The 18,962-nt window shown below is 32.1% G+C and overlaps 1 protein-coding gene across 1 annotated transcript in view; it reads left to right on the top strand.

Moving 5' to 3' along the window:
* Gp210 (nucleoporin 210) overlaps window positions 1–8,422 on the top strand; it is a 133,523-nt gene extending 125,101 nt beyond the window's left edge. Inside the window, exons 42-45 of the mRNA XM_076490239.1 lie at window positions 3,834–4,056; window positions 4,479–4,607; window positions 6,227–6,328; window positions 8,138–8,422. Of these exons, the coding sequence (XP_076346354.1) occupies window positions 3,834–4,056; window positions 4,479–4,607; window positions 6,227–6,328; window positions 8,138–8,292 (609 nt within the window). The 3' untranslated portion in view covers window positions 8,293–8,422. The remainder of the gene's footprint in view (window positions 1–3,833; window positions 4,057–4,478; window positions 4,608–6,226; window positions 6,329–8,137) is intronic.
* The last annotated feature ends 10,540 nt before the right edge of the window (window positions 8,423–18,962 follow it).

Raw genomic sequence — 18,962 nt, 5'->3', positions numbered from 1 at the left:
TTTTTTCACCCGGGGTTTCGTAGTATTGTCTTCTGATTCATTAGTCTAGCTCGTCAAGCCAAACTGAAATAGATTGTAAGACTTTCCCGTTTTTTTTTACTATCATACGCCATGGTCAGATTGTCGTGAATGTTTGGCAGTCACGTGACTATCCGAGACGGCACGGATAAGGCAACTTAAAAAGTGTATTTTGTGAGCGTTCACGACAGTCTTTTAAAATTTGCTTTTTTTGTCTGAAATTAAGTTCTAAATTTTGCAAGTTATTTTCTACTCATTATAAAATATACTTTTAAGCAAAATCTTTGGAAAACAATGGAAAACAGCTACCAGAAAGAAGACAACTTTGACAATTCCATTGACGACCAACAACCTGTCTTTCCAGGTAGAACTGAAAACATCTATTTCCCCCAAAAGTAGTATCTTAAACAATTTTTTAAAGAATTTTCATGGAAAACCATCAGCATAATTTCACAGAAAAGAAAACTGAAAAACAATCTCATAAAAAAGATAATAATTACATAAACAACTTAAGAAAACAACATGAAAATTCTATGAGCAGATGAAGGCAATGCTCTAGTTAAAAAGTTAAAATGAATATATTCAGAAAATGAACATCTTATCAGATACAAACAAATTGAAACAAATCCAATATAGATACAAATCCAACAATAACACATGGAAACCAATTAAACAAAATACTGCTACAAATGAAAAAAACAAAACTAACACAATCTCAGAAAACTTTATTCTTACCTACAAAGGACCAAATAGTGTACACCACAACTATACAGCACCTCCAAACCTCATTGTCCATTACGATCCATAATGTCAATTTATGACTCATTTAACTACAACCTCAGTAAATACATAAAGTGGGCATTCTCCAAATATGTAACATCAGGCAGCTTCTTTTTCAAAGACTCTTTTAACTTTAAATCTATTCTTAATCAACTAAATCATAAATCCTTAATAGCTAATTTCAATGTAATCTCCCTCTTCACAGAAGTCCCAACCACTGAAGCCTGCAAGAAAGTTTCATAACTTTGTATCCAAGACCCCAACCCATTGATGCACATCCCCAACAACCAATAAGCAACCCTTATAGAATTCATTACCACTAAAATTATTTTTATGTTCAGTAACCAAAACTACCTACAAATAAGTGGCCTAAGTGTGGGGAATCCTATGTCACCACTTCTAGCCAACATTTTTATGACACAGATAGAATCTCAAGTGATCAATTCAGTCTTACACCCACCACTATACTGGTACAGATATGTTGATGATATAGTTGCTAGGTTCACATCTACAGAGCACAAACTTAGTTTTTTTCAACCACATTAACTCTATACACCCCAACATTAAGTTCATCTGTGAACAGGAAAAAAATAACCAAGTAGTGGATCTTAACCTCAAGATCACAAGAATCAATACACAATTCAAAACAGAAATCCCCAGAAAAATCACCCATACTGGATTATACATTCCCTGGGATTTGGCACGTGAAACAAAACAAAAATTCAGAAACCAAATAAATGCAGGTACAAAACTATGCTCATCTGATAAAATTAATGCTTCATTAACATCAACAAATTTTCTGCAAACACCATTGAAAAAATTATATGCAGACACCTGGATCAACAACAAATGATGATAAATCCCAAGGTGCAACAAACTACAAAACTTTACACTGCTGCATACCATATGTTCTTGACATCAACAAAAAAATAACCAACATTTGGAAAAACTTATAACAAAACTCAACATTGTAGTAAACACCAATTTATTCAAAAACCAAGTACAAAACTGTCCATACTATGTAAAAACTACACTGACAAACACAACATCAACATTATTTATAAAATACAATGCAACAACTGCCCCAACTTCTATATTAGAGAAACAAAAAAAAAAATGGAAACTAGATTTAAACAATAAAAAAAACACCTTCACACATTTTTGAACACTGCAAATCAAATAAACACAACGTAACCATTGAAAACACCCAGGTATTAAGTAGTGAAAGAAATATAAACAAATGCAAAATCAAAGAAGCCCCTTTTATACAATAACTATACTAATTAATAACATAACATCTAACTCCAATGCCCCTTCCACTCTCATTTCTAAGGCAGGTGTCTGGCAACGGTCAGTTGCAAACACTCTCTGTTAACCTGAAGATGACCTACGAATGTCGAATGTCAACCAAGTACCAGTGTTGGATGTTCTCAACAGGTGTTATGGACATTGTATCTAATGATAGTGTTTGGGTATAGTGCTTATGAAACCCTGGTATTGCTGCAGTGTCCTTGTTTGACATTATAGTGCATCCCCTCGTAGGGCATAATGGTGGTTGGATGGAGTGGGCATTGAAATATTGTTTTTTATTATGGATCCTCCAAATAAAAACTTAAATAAAATAGTGAAAAAACAGTCCATAGGTAAACAACCACGTCTCAAAGATTCTGAGCAGCAATCTTCAACATCTGTAACACCTGTACCTCATTTTCTTATACTACATTCTCTTTCAGACAAACCTTTAGGGAAGATATCTCCCTTTCTCATTCAGAAGGGACAAGAGGAACTTGCTGGCTCTCCAAAGTCAGTAAAGAAGCTTTGCTCTGGTGACATATTGATGGAAACATCCACATCTCAACACAGTGAATTCTTCTTGCATTCAAAGACATTGGGGATATACCTATTGAGGTTTTGCTTCATGCTACTTTGAATTCATCACAATGAGTTATTGTTCAGAGGGATTTGAAAAACATCCCCAAGTCAGAGATTCTCACTGGCTTCTCCAGCCAAGGAGTTTCTGCAGTGAGGCGTATCTCCACTTGCATAGATGGAATTATGATGCTGACTAATGTCCTCATTCCAACATTTACATCACTGCATTCACCTGCCACTATCAAAGCAGGTAATCTTAATTGGACTGAAATAGTCCACAGCAAACAGCTTTAACTACAGCTCTGCACCAGGGCTTTCTGCACTTCCTCAGTTCAGAGCCTACACACAGAGTCTCATGAACCTTCTTTGCACTTCTGCTATTTGCAACTGCCTTAATTATATGCTTCAAAACTTTGTTCCTTACCAAAGCATCCCACCTGGGGTTGTGTTTTCCTTCCTCGGTGGACCATGCTTTTCAGACCAGATGGTCTGTTATTGCTCCTTTTGGTCTTCGTATCCAGGTGCAGTTGGATGAATTTGGTCTGTGCTTGGATAACACTGCTGTATCCACTGGTCAGAAAATAAACTGTCACATAAATGTTGAGTACGTATTACCAGTCAGATATTTAATAAGCACATTATAAAATAGCTTTACAGTTCATCTTGAGAAGAGATATCTGCAATTATATCCATTCTCATGTTTTGATTGTCATGGATTTTACTAATGTTTATCTCAGGAAATATTGCTTTTTAATTCTCAAGTTAATGAAATTATTTGAATTTTCTGTGCTTCAGTTTTTAACTTACAGAAATTGCAGTACTTTATTTTCTATACTCTGAGCCTAAAGAATTTCAAAGAAAATGAATACAATTTGATATTGATCATTATCAAGACAATGAAAATTATAGAACTTAGGGTATTTAGATATGAAAAGGAGACTTTTACCTTACTTTCTTAGCTTTGTATTACTTTGTTAAGGTCTTTTTTTCACTGTTGGAATGCTAATTAATGTGTATGTATGTCTGTGATTTAATTCTGTATCAAAAAAATGAAAAATATTTTATTGTTGTTTACTTATTATATGCAGTGATTTTTAAGAAATACTAAAATATACATTTTATTTGTCAGTTAAACAGATAAATGTTTTTTTTTGGGCATACAGGCTCTCCCAAGTGACCCAAATATCTTGGAAGTACTTCCACCAGAATCAGATGCCCAGGTTCCACACACATTGTTGTTTCCTGTGCGTGTTCGAGATATCTCTAGTCTCTGGGAAGTGGACATACTGATTACCCCTGTACATGTTCAGTTGGAGTGTTCCATGACTAAACAAAAGAAAATTATTCCTGTAAAACTAAAGCTAATTGGACAGAGAGAAAAAAACTGTAAGATTTTATTTGTTCCTCAACTTTATAATGATGGTATTTTAACAACATTATAACAAACCTACCAAACCAAGTTTGTCTTCATATGTTGCTAGTAGAATGAATATTAAATTTTTGTGCACATTAGAGAATGAAAACATAAATAGGCCTTTGATCTATATCTAAGAAAATACTGTTGTTAACCAGGTCTTTAATTGCTTTATTCTTTCATTCATTTGTAAATTGAAAGTAATGAAAATAACACCTATAGTTTAAGGTATTTATAAAGTTTTTGTTTTTTTTGTAATTATTACCTTACTTTTAAGCTCCTCCTTCCATCATTGAACTGAATAGATTATATCAGTTTCTTAATTTACATAGCTTCAGCCCCAGACTTGTATTTGAGTTATTTGCATGTAAAACTTTTCTTTTTTTCCCATCAGTTCAGTGTCGGCCATTGCCCCATGGTTGGGCGGGATGGCACAATCTTTTGCAGGTGATATGGGAAAGTTATCAATCTTGGTTTTGTACCACACTTTCAATTGTTGGGACTTTAGCAGCAATATTTATAGGTGAGTTTCAATTTTACTTTGAAATAAGTTTAAAATTCTGAAAACATTTTTTTAATTGTAGCCACTACTAATACATATTAAGTAATAATTTGTTATTTTTGAAGTCTTTTTAAATATTAGTGTTGGTCCTTTTCCATTGGAATGGTTATACCAAGTTCTCCTACAAAATATTTAAAAGTTGTACTATATTTTTTCTGAAATTACATTGTTTTCGTTTTTTTAAATTAATATGAACATGAACCTGGCAAAGGCATGAAATTTGGAAAAAGGGATCAAAATATCAGATAACTTAGGTCTAGAGCATCAGAAAAAGCCAATTTTGGAAAGAATGTGACTAAATTCTATTATTGAAATAGAGGCTAAAACTATATCTCAGAAAGATCTGGTATGGGTATTAATACTAGTTGATAAGGAGAGAACAACGTTTTGACCTTCCTGGGTCATCTTCAGGTTAAAAATTTTATTTCTAGTGGGTTTCTCATCATCAAGAGAGGCTAAAAACTGTTTTCCAGTATGGAAATGCTATAAGTAATGTGATAGGCTCATTAAACCTGTAAGTTTGGCTGATTGCTAGGAGTATGAACAAGTCTTTGGTTTAACAATAAATATATTTCTTTCTTCATAACCTTGGCTATATTATGGATCTTTGGGGGGGGGGGAGAATATATATGCACATGGGTAAGTATTTATGTGAACAATATAACACTATTTTAATGTGCATTGATGGAAATCAGAATACATCCACAACCTTTTACAAGTGCCATTCAATGTAATATTATGTATTTGATTTCAGGATTATCAGTTATTCATCTTGTTCTACACTGCTGATTTAACAACAGTTTATGATAGTAGAAAGTAAATACCATATATACTATACAGGGATACTGATAAAAAAACTAAATAGTTTTTTGAGATTAAAGATTACAGAGATGTTGCATGTAAACTACAAAATAGTCAAAAGTATTTTCAATCTCAACATGAACATCACCTTTACTCCAACTTGTCAGAGAATGAATCAAACAGAGGTCATCAGTTTGTAGACACATCTGGAGTTCAAACATTGGTAACATTTTTTTGTATGCAATGGATTTGTAACTTTTATTCAAAGCTTACATCATTTCATGTAGATACACATAATAAATTCATTATTGTATTTAACATTCTTTCTTCAGTACATTTAATTAAAAAAAAAAAGCCATTCCATCATTTCTTCCTCTACATACCAAATTTTGAGCATGTTATAGTGATTAGTGTACCTGGACTATGAAATTGATAGTCCATATACACAATCGTTTGCTCAAAATTTGTTATTCATACCTTTAGACTGTGATGGCAGTAGAAGAGTGATGATCAAATCCCACAACATGATGAGAGTAGTCAAAAGAAATTGACAGTGGATGATGTTGACTACCTGTCTTCCCTTTAGTCTGTTAGTACTAAATTAGAAGATAGTATTAACGAAAATAGCCTTTTTTGCAACTTTATGTGAATACCCGAAGCATTAATGTGAAAACTGGCTAATCATTTGGTTTCCAAAGAAACCTTAATTGATAATAATGAATTTTGAGTATTATGCAAATTGTAATGAAAATATGTAATTAATAACTTATGTTTTACAGGTTATAGAGCATTTTTTGGGTCAAGAAGCTATTATCAAGGTTCCCAGTCAGGGGCATTTCTACAGCAAAATGCAGCAGGAGAAAATGTTACACCTATACACAGTGAGTGTATATATATTCAGAGAGAGTAAATAGTATTTTATCAGCTGAAAGTTAAACAAAACTGCTAATACCATTAAATCAATACACAGTCGTAAAGACTGCAAGACATGGAAAAATAATTAAGAAGAATGTTCCAAATTGGTGAAGCACATGTATGACAAAAACCTTACTTGCAACATTTCTGAAATGTTGTAAATAAAGTATTTGTTTTAGATGTTTATTTTACCAATTTGATACACCTTTTTTTTCATTACTGCATTAAATCAATAGTATGATAATGTTATTCTTATGTCATGTTGATATTGTTTAGTAAAAGATAATACATTGAAGAGCTAACAAATATATTCAAATATTCTTGCACATCCTGCTTCCCCGAAAAAAAGTATGAAAAATAAATAAAGTTGTACAGTAACAGAGAAACACCTTAAGAAGCCTTATACTTTGCAGATTACACATTAGCACACACTTAAAGTTTTAATGAAACAAATTTGAGAGCTTGTTTTCCATATACATCAGTTAACAATCTGTGGAATGTGTTCCTCAGACAACTATTGATACTTCAATTATCACGATGAACAATGAGTAGTTTAAGACATAGGGTTAGTAGATTTGAAGGTGTACGAGGTTTTTATCATATTCACTTTCTTCCATTCAGCTTATAATTTTCAACATTGTAATATAATATCTTGCTAACAGGAAGGTTTTTAATAGAGGATGAATTATTGTTGCAGTATAATATGGGGGTTTTCTTTTTCTTACACAAGGTCATAAAATGAATATATATATATATATTTCATGTTTTCATTTTGTTGTGTTTTACTCGAGCAAATATTAAGTATGATTAAATTAGAATGTATATTTGTATATAGAAAAATAAAGTATTTGTAACTGTACATAACATCCATAACAAATACCCAAAATTGTATTATATGTAGGTATCACAATATAGCTCCAGTTGAAGAACAGTTGTAATTTTGTGTTGTTTACCTGCATAGTGCAAATATAGATTGCATAGAAATAACTTTATAGTTTCTTATGTGCTCCAGGCTAACTTACTTTTATGTTTCAAATTATTTCAAATGTCCTTGGGATATACTTGAAGTTTAATGTTTTAGTCATCAACCATTTAATCCTATTACCAATATGTTTTGTACATGTTTATCCTTAACTATGTATTACTGAACTGTTATGTTAGTAGGTGATGACGATAAACACACTTGAAGTAAAAGTATATCTTACGATGGAGGATGGTTGGTATGGGTATCAACACTTTTACTAATAAAACAGAGAACAATGTTTCGACCTTAGGTCATCTTCAGGTTAACAAATATTTGTTAGTTGGTGATGTTAAGAAACACTTGAAGTAAATATATATCTCAGGTTGGCGGGTGTGGGTATTAACTCGAAGACAACCTGAGAAGGTTGAAATGTTCTCGGCTTTATTAGTAAAAGTGTTAATACCCATACCAATGATCCTGAGATATAAACTATTAGTTGGTCCTTAATTCTGGCTGACAAGGGATTACTAATTATGTATATCATCCAAAACATTAAATAAAAGTAATTTCACTATAGCAGTTAATCTCACTAATTACTGCTGTGATTTCTTATTTATTGTGTATACAAAATATACTGTTTCACCAATTTCTTTATTTTTTTTTGCACTGAATGTTGTAACAATCAAAAACTTAATATGATGCAATATTTTTACCCCTTATATAAAAAAACACTATAGAAACAAGTTAGTACTTTGAAAATTAAGTGGTCTTTGATGGAGGAGGGATTTGAAGGTCTCATGTTGTCTTTTAGCTCTGCCATATTCACCTTGGAGACAGCCATCTTCTCAGGGCTCTCGAAACGTAACAGGACCTCAGCCACAACTTTGGAGTGTTGATAATTCTTCTGGATCTTCTCCTTCCTTCAAGAATTCACCCCATCATTCAAGCTCTTACAGACAAAGATAGAACTGGCTTGACTGTAGGGATGGTATTTTTAACCTTGTGATTAATTTGTGTGTATGTATTTGCTTTTGTATTTTAATACTTGATGTGTTTTGGATGTGTTTGTAAATAAAGGAAAAAATTTCAAATTTCATCCATTGAAATGTTTTATTTATCATAAATATACATAACTAAATTTGTAATTGTAAAAACAAAAAATTAAAAGGTTTATACTCATGAGGATCTTTTTTTTACATATTTGTAACATTTCTACTTATTTACCATTGAGAAAAAATGTTTGATACCATTTTCAGATATTTGTTTCATTTTAGTTTCCTCTGTACTTGAGCAAGTGTCAAAATATCTTACTTAACTCATTCTACACTTTCTTATAATTAAATGAATATTGTAATTGCTGTAGTTATAGTGCATCTTTGATGTTGAGAAAAGCTATATAGTAATATAGCAGTAATAGTAATTTGATAAACAATTGTTGAAGCATAAATCTTTTTAAGGTACAGAGAGCAATACAGTAGGAGTTTAACATATTTTGTAACATTTTCTGGTATAATTAAGTGATCTTAAAAAAACTACTACCTCACAAGTTGGAAACGATTTCATATATTCTATAATGAAAGCAACTTATCATTAAAAAAAAGGGTAAGCATAAGTTTTGTCTATTTGTTACATCTTGTCATTGTTGTAATTAAGTAAATTTTCTCTTTGAAAGTAAAAATTAAATTCTACTTTATTTGGCCCGTGCAAGACAACAGCTCAGCATATTTTGACATGAGATAATAGTTTTTAATTTGTTTTTTGCTAATGTATCGAAATACAAATATGAGTAGAAACTATATTTTGTTAACCTCTTGAGTAAACCATTTCCTTTATTTGGGATCAAATTGCTTTGAACACCAAAAGTAAACATTTGTGTCTTGGGTAAGAAGGGTGAGATATTTTGCTAGTATGTTCAGTTGGTTGTTCAACAAGTCTAGACTTAAGGCTATTATTCAAGTCTTTTTGTCCAGTGTCACATGCGTTATCTTTTATGAAATAATACTTGAAAAATCTGGATAAATATAAACTTTTTGTTAATTACCAATGTCAGTTAATCTTTTTAATTGCACATATAAAACTCCTGTTAGATCATCTATACATGAAATTATTAAACGTCTAAGTGAAGTATGACTTTTTACTTATAACATATGGGCTTTATCTCTAATAAATAAATATGGAGTTTATCTGCTGATGTTAGAAATTGATATTGATATTTAACTTAAAATGCATAGCTTGTTTCAGTTTATTCTGCCTTACTATTGACTTGTTTAGTAGTAGAAAGTGACAGTTGAATGTAATTATAAAAAATATGTTCTAAGTTCTTTGAAAGGAAATTGTAGAACTCTATCTGTGTCTGAGTTGTAATGAAGTAGCTGTTGCTGTTTTTACCCATTAGTTTTTGTCCAACATGATTAAAGCATTCAGGAATTTATTTATTTCAATGGCTATTGAACAAAAACATTTTTGGTTTGATTCAAATAAATATCTTGCTGTAGATTTGACATAAAATTGAACTAAAACAAAGGAAACTTTTATATTTGTGATAAGTAAAACTTGACTGTATCATTTTCTCAGAATAAACAATTTGGAAACCTGCAAGAAGTTGGTTATCAAAATAGAGCTTTATGTTGTCAGTAGATTAGATATTTTTACAATTATTTGACGTTTTTTCTTTAAAAAAAAAAGTATTCACTTTGTTTAAAGAAGGTTTTTTTTTTAAACAGCCTTGGTTCTTTATTGTTTTCATATTCAAAAGCAATTATGACAGTTTGTTTTCAAAATATTTTGAAAATTAAATAGTAATAATTTCTTTACCCAAGAACACTTTCAGTCTTTTTTCAATAAGAAAGTACTGCTTAGTTCTTTCAAGAACATGTGTGTGTGTGTAAGAATTTGCTGTTGAAAAGAGTGTGAATGAGTAGCTGTTACTGGAACTTTTTAACAATATTGTTGGTAAAATGTAAGTACATATTTTGAATAAGCTTGAAGGAATTTGTTTTCTGTTTTGTACATTATAATAATGTTTTTTCTTATGTTATTTAATTTTTCCTATAAAATTGTTCCTATTATGTGTTTCTGTTATGAAGGACCTGTTACCTTTTTTTCCCTCCATTGGGTTGGGTATGTTCATGGACGTACCACATACGGTGTGTGGACATAAAAAGTTGCTACTCTTGAAAATGTTAATTTATTATATCTGTTATTAGATAACAGAAAAATATGTAAAACTATTATGTTTATAGAATGCACATGATGAGATCTATTCAAATATGATCTCAAATCCTAATTTTAACACTAACATTCATAAACACTCGAACTTTTCATGATTTTAGTTACATTTTCTTATAGTGTTGTGCATCTGCTGTAGTTTTTTAGATCTTATTCCAATTTGCCTATAAAATGATCAGGTTTCTCTGCAGTTGTGGAATCGTTAAATGAGATCTTAGAAATAAGAGAACCAATGCTATAAAATGGCCAGGTGAATCACCTGATATCAATCTGGTTTTAAATTTATCAGCTGAGTTAAACTAATTGACAAAAGATTACAAGCCAGTCAAAGAAGATGAACTTTTTGAAGTACTCAAAGAAGGATGGCAGTCAACTGCTAAGGAATAACTGTGCAAACTCATTGAAAGCATGCCATGTTGATGTGAAGCAGTACTGAAATCCAAAGGAATGCTGACTAAATATTAACTTTTGAAACTGGTTTGTGTTGTTTTCAGTTTTATTTTTGTCTGATTATTGCAGAGAAACTTGTTTCATCATTTTGTAGTCTAATTGGAATAAGATCTAAGAAACTACAGCAGGTGCACAGTACTCTTTATTAGAAAATATAACTAAAATCATGGAAAGTTCATTTATGAAAGCCAGTGTTAAAATTAGGATTTGTGATCATCTTTCAACATATCTCATTGACTGCATTCTAAAGACATAGTTTTATATATTTTTCTGTTATCTAATAAAAATATAATAAATTAACAACTTTTTTTTTTTGGGGGGGGGCTTTTGTCACGCCCAGTAAATTTCAGTACTCAGTGGACTGAGAGCAGATAGCCTATTGTGTAGCTTTGAGCCAAAACAAACACACAAACAAATTATTGCATTTCAGGGTTCCCATTGGAGTTTTATAAGATATTAGCTTAATCACAAGCTGAACCTAAATCTTCATGCTCTTTGTAGACAAATGCATACAAGAGTAACAATATGTCACATCATTGTTAAACACATTGGTGCTCATTTTAAATGCATTAAAATTTGAATAAGTTATTGAGTGATTGTGTGTTATTAATATTGTCAAGTAGACATTTGATGTCAGTTACAGGGACAGTACAATTTGTCCATGAGCTTGATACTTTAATTGATACTACCTAGTGAGGCAAATTTAGACCTAGATTATCCTTTTTCTGTAACACCAGGAAATTAAAAAAAAAAAAAAATCTATTATAACTCTTCCAAATCATTAGCTTTATTGTAGTTTTAACAAGATAATAAATTAGCCTTTTGGAAAATTTACAAAAAAACCTTATTTTAGTATTTTGTTTTATTTGTTTTAAGTGGCTTCACAAGATAACTATTAAAAAGACTATTTTGAGTCCAGACTAAGACCAATGCATGTATACACATGAAATGAGCATGCAAAAATGTGTCAGACTGACAATGAAATAGCTAACTGTTAGAAAATGGTGGAATTATACTGTTTCAAAAATGCTATAAAATGAAGACTGTTTTGAGACTCAACAAATATATTTTAAAAGGAGTATAGCCTACTCCATGAGATACTCTGCCTTTGTGCAAAATGTTAAATTATAACTGTTTGAAAGGGTCATCAATCATTTGTACAACAACTACAAAACTGTGGATTTGTCTGTATTCTGGATGTTATTAGGTTGACATAGTTGAAATCTTGGTGGATCTAACAAGGGCTTTAAGAGATTGCAGTTGACTGTCACATATTTCCTTCTTCTGCACATTGATTCTATGTTGCTTTAGTTATGATAAGGTTGGTTATGTTCAATATCTATATATCATGTACAGATTATCTTGATGTTTATGAACGCTTATTTGTGACTTTTACTCAGAATCTCAAAATACTATTAGAAAACATCCTGTGGATGATGACAATACTCAAACTTCAAGTATCGTAAGCTTTGGTCTGAAATACGTACAAGTTAGTTCAGTATTGCCTCAAAGCAGAATACCACAGTGCATTTCTACGAGAAACTGCGTGCACGTCAGCCCAACTCATTACAAAGAATAAGACTGATGGAAATACTTGCAAATTGCTGAATAACTCCATTCATTGATATCCAACAAGAGTTTATGGACTTCTTTTCTTGTATAGTGGTACCAGCTGACATTCCCAAAATCTTTAAGGATGTTCATAAAGCAAAAGAGATAGCATATCAAACTTTCAGTGAACATAGTTCCATAACACTAATTACAAGTTGAAACTGAACAACATTTACAAACATCAATAATCAGAAATTGTTTCAAAAGCCAAGTGGCAAAAAAGAAAATTCTGACTGATTCTTGCTGCACAAAGCAGAAATCTGGAAATGAGAAAAGTCCATTTTCGTTAACTTTAGTAACTCCAAATAAACTGCTGAAAAAACTACAAGTTTATTATTGCTATAAGGCTATAAGATTTCTCTGCGTAGTAATAACAATGAACATCTACATGTATAATCAATTGTACAAGCTTTTCTCACAAATTGAAGGGGAATTGCAAAACATTTGCTGTTGTGGTAGTGAATCTCCTATCATTCACTGTAAACAAGGGATGAAATTATGAAAGAATTAAGATAGTTTTTGGTGATTACAAGATGAAATCATAAAAAAAACAGAACACATCAGAGTCAGAGACGAACAAAAATTTCAAAATAGAAAAACAGTTTCTAGCAAGTACCAGTAACAGGGAAAGTTATCAAGTTCATTATTAGAAAATACAAACAAATCAGACACAGAATTCAATTCTGTAACAAGTTAAATTTGTCATATATGGTAAAGCTTTCTCCTACGTTTATTGTAGCTACACCAACGTAGAAGATGAACTGCACGCAAGAGAAAGTAGTTGTATACATCCTACTTTATGCACAGCATGTGTCCATTGCTGTAAGAGGAAGTGCACTTACTGGGTATGATGATACAGATGTTTCCTCGAGTGCTTATTTCAAAACAATGGAGCAAAGTACAGCATCAGATATCAGAAATAGTACAAAATCCACCTGCATTTCTTGTTCGATACTCATACATTGTGTGTCTGTAGGCTTATTAGCTTGCTGAGTAAAATGTATTCTAAATACGGCTAATATGGGTATTAAAACTTAAAAGTACAAAACAATGTTTAGACCATTTTAGGTTATCTTTAGGCCGTCCTTAGAATACATTTTTTACTTCAAGTGGGTTTCTCGTCAACATGAACTGCTGCGGATAAGTTTCTGCTTTGAAATTTATGAAGTTAGGCAGTATTTATCAGAAAACGTTGAAACACGGGAGAAAGCAATGAGATTTTTCCTCCTCAAGTATTTGAAAATATTACGTCTTTAACAGTCTGTGTCTGTAACTCGATAATTAATATTTATAATATCTGTGAATTCAGATACGGAGTATTCAGTGTCAAGAAGGGTGAAGTTGAATTTCACTCACTGCTTCCTTATGTTGCACTGCCTTTACAAAAACGGTTTGCGTGCCAGTAAAATTTCCCTGGTATTCTTAGTTTAATATTGTATATATTATAGTAGGGGAACTTCTCAGAAAAGTACATAATTCGCCATGCGTGACCTACTGTTAAACACGCCATGTTGTGGGTCTTAAGATCCGTGATTTGTACCCTGTTATCACAAGAAAATCTCACTGCGCATTTTAGGTAGTGTGTGCGTTATAATAGTGATGTTCAAGTCCCACTATACGATTATCGTAGCTTAAGGATTGATAAGTGCTGTTTATTAGCTGCCTTTCCTCTAATCTATCGCCTCCCATTATCACGGTGGTATGTCTGCGGACTTACACCGCTAGAAACCGGGTTTCGATATACCTGCGGTGGGCAGAGCACAGATAGCCAACTGTGTAGCATTGTGCTTAATTCCAATCAATCAAAACGAATGAAAATTAGTCATTAAGAAATCTTATGTTTGTTTGTTTGTTTTTTATAAAAAAATTAGTAATGTCAATGTTATTATTAATAATACTTCATTGATCAAAATTCACTCATGTATGTTTAGAAAAGCCGATAAAAGAGCTTGAAAGAGGGTATCATACCCCATTATCGAACTTTGCTGATACAGTATTCTTATTCAGAAAAAAAAAAAAAAAAAACATAAGAAAAACATGCTTTTCTCGCTACGATGCTTTTAGTAACGTAAACTCTTATGGCTTTCGCAACTACGTGTACAGTTGAAGAAGAAAGAAGAAAGCCTGATATATATATTCACTTAATACCTAGTTTACCAGTAGCCTATATCCATAAGGAAAACCCTCACTAACTCAACAAATTTTCTGTTTCATAAATAATATCTTATGGTATTTGCTAATAATTCATGGTGTATCTTCAATCTGAAATTTGCATTTCGAATCTAGACTGCTGTATTCAATTAAAATTTATAGGTTGGAAACATCATGTTTCATTTATAATCTAACTACCGTTCTCGATACTTATTTTATTACATTATAAGGCTTGACCACCATACATTGTTATGGCTGACCTAAAAAACTTCATATAATATGTTTCATTCAGTTTAGCTATCACAGATTTTATTTACTTAAAGGTATGAGTCGTGAATACTATACTTTATATCTTAATAATTTATAAGCTACATTTAGTTGTAACATGAAAAACAGTCGTAAATAATATTATATTGATAATAAACTAAATGAATAAAAGTGTAACGATATTTGCAGTATTAAGCTAGAGAATGTGCGTAATAAACACGTTTTTATAAATGAATTTAATCTATATTATACGAGGAAACTGTGATTTGAAACAGAAATGCAGTTTTACTTTAAAGAATTTTATGTATAAATTAAGCAAGCTTGGAAAAAACACTTTGGTTGTATATCTACCATCTGGAAATGATGTTTAGCACAATATATTGTTTATAAAACTAATTAACTGTTTTTTAAAAAGGCAAGAATGTTCATTTCATATCTAGAAGCTGCTAGTCAGCAGTGTGTAAAGACAATTAATTGAAATTATTTTGTATTTATATGTATTAGGAGAGTTTACTTTTCTCAACTAAAGCATGACCCAGTGGTTAGTGTGCCGGCCTGTTACCACAAAATATTTTAAAAGAAAACGCGCTTTGGATACGTTAGTGCGTTATACATGATGTTTAAATCCCATTATTTGAAATAACTACAGTTAATGATGGGTGTTTTTGAGAAGCTACCTTCTGCCTAGTCTGTCATTTCAAAATTTGATTATTTAATATAGGTTGAAAAATTAGAAAAAACTTGGGTTTACGAAATTTTACAAAACTATTTACTGGATTTCCAGGTTAATTCTGTTAGGTTGTGAATCCTACATTGTAAATAAAACGTAGGGTATCAGTTCTACAGTTTTTTATTTAAATCACAATCTCAGTGAATAAAAAATATGGTGTACAGTAAAACTATTTTTGATTCAAATATACAGTAGAGTTTACCACATTTTAAGGCTCTTTCGCAAGACATGAATGAATTCAAAGATAGTTGTCAACATGTCAAAGTCTGGTCAGGCGTTATTCAAGCAGCGTTAAGTTTTTGTTTGTTTTTTTATTGTTAACAGAAACCATTTGACAACGTTTGAACAGTGACCGCATATTAAATGTCGTTTAATATATTTCATTTTGAATAACGTTCATTACTTAAAAATTGTTGTGCCAAAGATAAATACACACACCACCAAAACGTTATATATAATAACGTTTTATGTGAGTTGGATTAGACTATAATGGTGAACGACAAATGGCTGCGTTGCTTTATTAGATGTACAGAAAGTATAGTGTACAAGATTTAAGAAAAGTGCTATAATAAAACAAAGTAGGAAACATAAAATATACGCTAATAATTTTAATTTTTAACTGCTTTCACAGGTGAGGCACCAAGAATTTTGTAGAAATTAATTTCACGAGTCATTCCGGATCGTTTGTTTATGGGCCTGCCATGGCCAAGCGCGTAAGGCGTGCGACTCGTAATCCGAGGGTCGCGGGTTCGCGCCCGCGTCGAGCTAAACATGCTCGCCCTCCCAGCCGTGGGGGTGTATAATGTAACGGCCAATCCCACTATTCGTTGGTAAAAGAGTAGCCCAAGAGTTGGCGGTGGGTGGTGATGACTAGCTGCCTTCCCTCTAGTCTTACACTGCTAAATTAGGGACGGCTAGCACAGATAGCCCTCGAGTTGCTTTGTGCGAAATTCCAAAACAAACAAACAAATCGTTTGTTTATTGACTAACACCATTACCAAAGCCGGAATGAAATAAAGCAGGCAACTGCCGCACCACTTGTGAAAAAGATCTACACCTGACCATAAAACACATATCGACATTCAGTGAGCTAATGTACTGATCTTATATCGATAAAAAAGAAGAAAATAGTTTGTACGTGCAGCACTTGTGGGAAATGCTCTCATTGTCAGTAGAGACGCAACGGTTTAGACTCAGAGGTGAAAATAGCACAAAAAGCAAGTAGGAAACAACTGCAGAGCAATTTAAAGGCACGAAAAAATAAAACGGAAGGATTGATTACACTACTGGAAAGTGATAAAGATGAAATGTCTAGCGATACTTCTGGGGAACTCTTGAATTTCGTGACACCGAAGAAACGACGAAGATCATTCAAGAACGCCAGTGTGAAAGCAGTATTTTGTTGCAATACTCCAATAGAGCATGGGAACTCTGTTTATTCCATTTGGCAGTTCTTTGGAATCAAATCCACAGCGACATCAAACTTTCCAAATGATGAAGCTCAACGGAAGGTATCAAATTTCAATGCTCCTAACAACAATAATCTATTGTTTGCGTTTGGCATGACTGTATTAAGGATTCTATGAACCATGTTACTCCCAGGAGATACAAGTGGTCTTATTAATGTTCTTGGAAACGACATTCGTAAGAAATCTGATGATATAAAACCATTTTCATCAGCCAATGATCTACAACAAGATCTACCAGAGAAATTTATTCAGAGAAAGGTTATACTTGCACTGCTGTGTTAGTCAATGATATTCAAAGTGAGAGGCAGATTAAAGATTGGAGAACAAGCTTTAGCAACAGCTAGATGACACTTTTGTCAACTGAAGTCTGGGTTTCAGCTGGAACCTACAGTACGATATATCTAGTATCGCTTTAAGTAAGCTGCATGCTGATCAAGGTGATAAATTAACCCACTGACATCAAATTCAATGTTTTTGTGTCTACTCTGAAAAGAAAGAACAAGAGTGGGAACAAACAGCCAAAAACATAACAATCTATGCTTGATTTTATGAAAAGTAGGGAAGTCAACAACACAATACCACACATACATCTTCTAAGATTACCACTGTGCACTATGGAAGTCAGAAACATGTGGTAACGTCACTTTCGGTGGAATTTTAGTTTAACCTATAAATGCTAAAAATAGAGCGTCAGCTCATTCCATACAGCCCAAATCCTGGGCAACTAGACCGTGGAAGCACTGTTAAAAAGAAGTATAGGTGTTACTTTACATTTCCCCTCCCTTTATGAATCAACAAGATTGTTTAAAAATATTACTGATAACAATATTCTCTCTTGTAACTTTTTACTGTAGTTCAAGGTTCGTGTTTATTTTTAAACAGAAACATTTTTGTTTCTCTATTCTTTTGTTTTTGTGGTTGATTTATTATGCTATTTATTGCACATAAACAAAATGCATTATTTTTTAAATGTAAAACTCGATTGCAGCTCTTTATAACGTATTTCTAATTTACGAGCTAATGTTTTACACCACTTATATGGACTACATGTAAAATAAAAAGGTTTGCAAGTAAATATAAACTTGTAGTTTTAGTGACATCATCACTAAATTATGCACATTAGTGCTATTAAAGGTTGAACCTTCGTGGATAATGTGTGCTTAATCTTCTAAGGTAAAAATATTTCTTTAGAAACTACGTTACTACGTTCTTGATTGAAAATTGTAATAAACATTTCAACCCTACTAATTCAAACCAGTTATGCATAATAATACCGTGTTAAATGAAACCTATAAATAGACTATCACTTTTTTGATCTGAACCCATTCAACCCTATGATAGACTGATTCATTACACAAAGTATTATTATCTTAACTGAAATTAATGTTATAGAGCAGTGTTTCTCAACTACTAGTCCGTCATAGCCGCTTTCACGAAAACAAACAAACAAAACTGACAAAGTATTCTTATATAAATAGTGGTGGTATTTCTTTGTACTTGTATATTAGTGATCCGCAACTATTTAGGTAAGCAGTGATCCTGTCTTTGTAACGAAATGGTTAAGAAGAACTGATATAAACTACAACTAGCCTGAGTTAAGTTAATCCTCCAGTGGTGTAGTAAATTTTTTGTCAGAGGCGACTGACTCTCAGTGAGCCTGAAATTGTCAGATGTCGCTCACACATCAAGGGTATTGTTATTAAGTAATTATTAACATAATAGATACATGT

Source organism: Tachypleus tridentatus, chromosome 2, assembly GCF_004210375.1.
Source record: "Tachypleus tridentatus isolate NWPU-2018 chromosome 2, ASM421037v1, whole genome shotgun sequence".
Classification (NCBI taxonomy): domain Eukaryota; kingdom Metazoa; phylum Arthropoda; class Merostomata; order Xiphosura; family Limulidae; genus Tachypleus; species Tachypleus tridentatus.
The sequence above is the reverse complement of the archived record's forward strand: the minus strand, read 5'-3'. Positions and strand labels throughout refer to the sequence as shown.